General features: G+C 47.2%; 1 protein-coding gene across 1 annotated transcript; it reads right to left on the bottom strand.

The window, feature by feature from the left end:
* Nucleotides 1-3,108: 3,108 nt before the first annotated feature.
* Nucleotides 3,109-5,368, bottom strand: LOC119319018 (patatin-like protein 2). Its single transcript, XM_037593538.1, has 4 exons — nt 5,040-5,368; nt 4,776-4,957; nt 4,056-4,701; nt 3,109-3,845 (listed from the first exon to the last, which is right to left on the bottom strand). The coding sequence occupies exons 1-4, from the start codon at nt 5,268-5,270 to the stop codon at nt 3,555-3,557; spliced, it is 1,350 nt and encodes a 449-aa protein (XP_037449435.1). The 5' UTR covers nt 5,271-5,368; the 3' UTR covers nt 3,109-3,554.
* Nucleotides 5,369-5,831: the final 463 nt, after the last annotated feature.

Raw genomic sequence — 5,831 nt, 5'->3', positions numbered from 1 at the left:
AGACCAAAGGAGCACGTATTTTATGTACTTTTTGCCAGACTTCGCCTACCATGCATGAATCTCCTGTCATGCCCTAGCTCCCAAATGTCTCAGGGAAATTTTACTCATCAATCTCCCATGTATTCCTCAATAGCCTTATTGTTATTCTTCTCCCCCGTCTTCTCATACAGTCCTTGCATTGCCCGTGCCATTGTTTTCTCTCTGGACCTCCAGTTGCGCTTCTAAATTGGCCACCGGAGCCATTTGTTCCATAGGTGTTAAACTGTTAATGCTTCCTTTGTGTTATAATTCGACGAGTCGCCTCCTCTTATTGTGTCCATTATAAGCCAGATATCATATCTGAGAACTACCAGTTGGTCCAAAATATTAGAAGAATTTTGTGTTCTCCACCCGCGGTAAACTTTTGTTATTACATCACAAAATGTTTACAATTACTCACAAATTCAAAACACCTTAAATGTAGTCATCTGGATGCAGCAGCTCGGCAGAGTAGATACTGGGGTGTTGCACACCCGAGAGCCAGAGCCATACGCCTGTGTCCATGCTTCTTAACCTGAAGACATGTACTGTACTGTATGGGCCGATGGACAATGGCGGTCTCCTGGGTCTCCCTTCAAACTTTCGGGACCTCTTATTTAATTGTGAGAGTTATGTCTCGCTTATTTAGCTGATCGGGGTCCTCCTTCTTTTCTAAAAAAAACTCTTTTTCACACACATTGTATACATTTTTCAAATAAATCTAAACAGTTTATAGCATGTTTAACATTTTGAAAATCCGTAATTAACAATTCCAAATACATGATTCCTGACATTTTTCAAATACATGTCAGAAAATTTTTAAATAATCATTCCAATATTTTTTTGAATGATATGAAATATTTATTTAACTATGGAAACATTTTTTAACATTGTAATTTGTTTTATTAAAAATCCACAAACAAAGTTTTAAGACTTATGAACTTATTTGCATGAAATATTTTTAAAATTACATGAACATTAATTACATTGTAAAAAATTTGCAAAAAATGTCACGTAATTGTTTTGAAACATGTGAATATTTTTTAAATATCACGGACATTTTCTAATGCTATCACTATTTAAAAAATTACACTAACAAAACTTACACTACATTAGCATTTTTCTAATTCTTGTTGAATATTTTTTATAAAAATTAAGTACATTGAGTTTTTGGAATATATGTATACATAATATTTTTGAAAAAATACAAATGGGCAAGAACTGGTTTACAAGAACCTGCATGATTATTAGTCGGCCCATTTAGGGCGTCCTTCAGAACATTGTTCATGATTATGAATTTTAAAATGGTCATGTGATTGGAAACGTTTATTTGTAAACGGTCATGAGATTGGAAATTATTTATGAATTTTAAAATAGTCATGAGATTGGAAACATTTTGAACTATATGCCACAGCTTGGGGGTGAGGACGTCCTTCAACGCCTTGACAATGGCCTCCTTGGCATCACCGGTCAGTATGGCTTCGGGGAGTCTGATGAGGTGCCTCTTGAGAAGGTGGGAGACGAGCATCCACACCCGACGCGGGTGGAGCTTCAGCATGGTGACCTGGTGGACCAAAAACATGCAGAAAACAACAACTGGCACTGTGCACTGGGTTAATAGGTTAGTTCTAAAAAATGATATAAAATGACATATAAAGTATACAAGTTTGATAATATAATAGCATGAAATAATAAAGTTATAGATACATTGAAGACGTATCACCAACATCCAGAAGCAGTTGCTGGCTAGCTTGGAATTCAGGCGTTGTCCCTGGCGAGGCATGCGGAGCGGCGAGTAGCGGGAGTAGGTGTCGGAGGTGCCGGATGAGCAGAATGATGAGGCGGCTGCCACGACGTCCTCGGACCGCGCGCAGCCCCCGCCTCTTGCTGAATCACCATCGGAGCTAGCGTTGACCCGGCCGCAGGGAGGGCGAGGATCACCTGTGAGGTCTGAGCGTTATCACCCACATCACACGGGTCAGGGGGTGCCGAACGAAACGTACGCCGCCCACCACTGCACCGTCGCCCTCACCGGTGAATCGGCCTGATCCATCGCCCACAGAAGCACCTCTAGAGCGTGCTTGTGCTTTGCTTGCCCAAACAACGCCTCCTCCTCTGCCTTCGTCAAGATGTTGTGAATCGCCATGCTTCCACGCGCATCTCCACCCTGGTGCTGAACTAGGAGCCGATCTCGGACAGTCGGGCACATCTTCGTGCATCGCCGCCCGCGAACCTCCTCAGCTGCTCCTCCTCGATCAGCACCATCGCCGCACTTGGTCGCATTGGCCAAGGTGGGGGAGGAAGTTGAAGACGGAGCGCGAGTGAATTAACTCACCCTGCCAACCACCCAAAGTAAACCCCCCACGATCGACGAGCCCACCATGCGCGGTCTTCAAGGTGCTTGTCGTGGTGGACCCATCTGCTTCCTCGAGATGTGCAACGTGGCAGGGAAACGTGTCCGAAGTACCTGAACCAGCTGCTCCCCTCAACCGGTCCATGAGTCCACCACACATCCTCGCTCTTCAACGAGCAGGAGTCTCGCGTCGGAAGCGGGGGCACCACCACCCCATGGTGGTATGCGAGCTGGCCCGCCGCCTTTATGTCCGGCTCAGACCACGCCGGCCACCGCGAGACGCCGCCGGAATCGCCAGAGGCGAAACGTGCCGTGCCATGTCGAAACACTCTAGGACCTGGTCTATAATAAGACAATGTTGTGCCGTCTTAAGAAAAATGAGATACTAATTGTCGTCATCGATCTATTTGTGTACCATTTGCATCGTTATGCACTATCATCACGACTCTTATAATCTTTTAAAAAAATGGATATTGGTCCGTGTAAGTGCTGGCCAGACGTCCTCATCGTATGCCGGTCAATTTTAGCACCATTTGCAACATGGCTGTTGTGTAATGTAATGACACATCTTGACTGACGTCTGCAATGGGCTAGCTAGTATTGTAAATATGATAGTAGCTAAGCTGTTTGTTAATGTAAGAGGGAAATCAACCCTCGGTCTTTGCAATGATTGATACGTACAACCATAAATTATTGATTACTAGAAAATGTGTATGTGCGTTGCAAACGGGAGAACACAATGATCATATGATAAGATCAATTAGCAACAGTGCAACACTCAATCATACTTGTGGTTGCATGATATGGGAGGTTGGCCACTGGAGGAGGAGCGGCGCCCTTAGCTGCGCCATCCACTCCACATCCACGGTGGCCACCGAAGCTGAGAGGGCAATCGGGTCTCCTCGCACACCCCTCTTCCATGTACCCTCGATGGGACATAAAGATTTGTATCCTTCTGATATTCTCATCATAGTTTACTTCTCCTAATCGAGTCATAACAAACTTTTGCTTGGTTGGCTGGGTCAATGATCTAGATTCCATGATATGGGTCATGAGTTGGTGGATCGACAATGATCATTCAATAATGTTAAGCAAATGAATCCCGTTCTGTTCTTCTCCTTGTCGTCGTCGTTGTTGTTCCTTAAGGTCGTGAGTTGGTGGATCGATAAATATATATTATTGATCATTCAATAATGTTAAGCAAATGAACCCCGTTCTGTTCTTCTCCTTGTCGTTGTCGTTGGTGTTCCTTAAGGCGCAGATTGCGCTCGTCGACTAGAAGCTCGGAGAAGCGCTGGAGCTCTGCATCATTGGTGGGTGCATTCTCGTCCTCGACGGTCTCATACTTCCCCGTGGTCAAGTCCACCATAGCCACCTTCTCGGCCAACAACTTGTAGCCAATGTTGAGCAGGTCAGCCATGGTCTTCGATGTCGCGTTGTCCATTGGCAAAATGGCCTCCCCGAACAACGGTGCCTACGGACACATGTTTTAGTTTGTAGGGACTACTACATATATATGGACATAATAAGCTACTTAAACGCGATGAAGGGTAAGGTGGTTGATCACTTGTACATACTTTCTCGGTCCCAAAATAAGTGACTCAACTGTGTACTAACTTTAGTATAAAGCTAGTTTAAAGTTGAGTCACTTATTTTGGGACAGAGGGAGTATGTACGTACGTACCGGAGCCTGGATGTGGAGGTAGTTCTGCTTCCGCACGCGGTTGCCATTGTGTAAGAGCATGCGAACCTGCCAGTCGGCCAACACGGTGCTGGCGTGCAAGGAGGAGTCGGTGACCGGGCGGTGGCTATTGCGCCTGCTGTGAAACCAGTTGAAGGCGCCCCGCTTGGCCGGCACATTTTCGTGCACTGCACACCCTGCGCCTACAGAGATAACCAGGTATTTCATATAATCCACGCCGCTGGGGTGGAACTCCGGATTCCTGAGAAGCTGCTCCCTGGTGATCTTGGATATGGCAGCCATTGTGGGGTTGTTGCCGCCGTCGATGAGGTGGTATTTCGACTGCTCCATGTCACTGACCCAGATATCAAAGTAGTGTGCTGGGAAGTAGGTTGGCGTGGCCGTCGATGGCGGGCCAATGCTGACATCCGGCAGTTCTGGTCCGGCCTCTTCAACTAGTTCTTGCTTGGCATCCTGGAACGAGGAGAAGATGAGAGGCTCGAGACTATTGGCGTCGAACGTAGGCGCCGTGAGCTTGCTCAGGGTGTGCTCACCGCTGACTTCCTTGATCTTGTTTTTCTGCAAGAACGTGCCATCGTACTTGGGCCCCCGCGACGCGCTTAGCAGGTCCAGCGGCCGCCGCCACCACCTGCGACAAACAGTGAGAATTAATTACACATTGTCTACCGACCAAGATGACAACTTAGTTTCTCGAATACCTACCTCTTGGAAGGGAAGATATTAGGTCCGTTGTTGACATAGAAATCCTGGATTTCCCGAGGAGTGTACTTTGTCCGTTTGTTCGTGTTTGGCGCCGCCAACATTGTTGCGATGATGGCGCCCGTGCTCATGCCTGCGATCACGTCGAAGTAGTCCGCTATCCGGGCATCTTCCCCGTCAATCGCCTAATCACATCAACAGAGATGGACCGGCTTACTTGGTCGAACCACATAACATAACATTTCAAGAGAGACGTGGTTGACTTACTTGGAGCTTTTCCTCGAGGCATTTGAGGACAACCGTCGGGATGAGCCCGTGTATCCCGCCGCCATCGATGCTCAACACCGTGATGAGCTCCCCAAACTTGGGTGGTGGGAGCCGTGGACGTGGTGTCAGCTCCGGTGATCCTTGTTCCAGCAACGGGGCCGTTGGTCCTCCTTCCTCCTCCTCCGGCATGAGAAGTGGTGTCTCGAGCTCGGCATCCTTGTTGTTCGCCATGAAATAGACGAGAGGGAAGGCAGGAGGAAGAGATCGGGCGAGCGAGAGACGGACAACCTCACTTGGCTGCCTAGCTTGGAGGAGATCGGGCTAAGGAAGGCAACCCTCCCTCGCATATTGTGTTGAATCAATCAAGGGTTTAATTATATATAAATAAAAAGGAAGGAAGGCAAGCGTCGGACTAAGGTTGTGAGAGAGCGACTGACCACCAGCAACCAATCTTGATTCTGCTTGGAGGAAGACAAATGGCATCTCTTATCAAATAAATAAGGGAGCGCCTGCAACCCTCAGCTGATTGAGAAATAACTATTTCTCGACCAGCTGGTGTCACGCCGTTTGTTTCATTCGATTTTCCTTTGCCGGCGGTTGTTGACTCGTCTTCAATGAAACCGCCTGAATTTCCTTCAAATTTGTGTCGTTTTGCACATAGTTTGGCCGAATTTTGACCGACTTTGGTTTTCAAAAAGCGGCGTCTAGGGCGACCTTGGAGCGGCGATTGGGAAACCAACCGTCTCCACGCCGATTTTACCGCCGGCTCGTTCTCAGGCGACGCTATTTCAA

The sequence above is a fragment of the Triticum dicoccoides genome, chromosome 6A, assembly GCF_002162155.2.
Source record: "Triticum dicoccoides isolate Atlit2015 ecotype Zavitan chromosome 6A, WEW_v2.0, whole genome shotgun sequence".
Classification (NCBI taxonomy): Eukaryota; Viridiplantae; Streptophyta; class Magnoliopsida; order Poales; family Poaceae; genus Triticum; species Triticum dicoccoides.
This window is presented reverse-complemented; position numbering and strand designations above follow the sequence as displayed.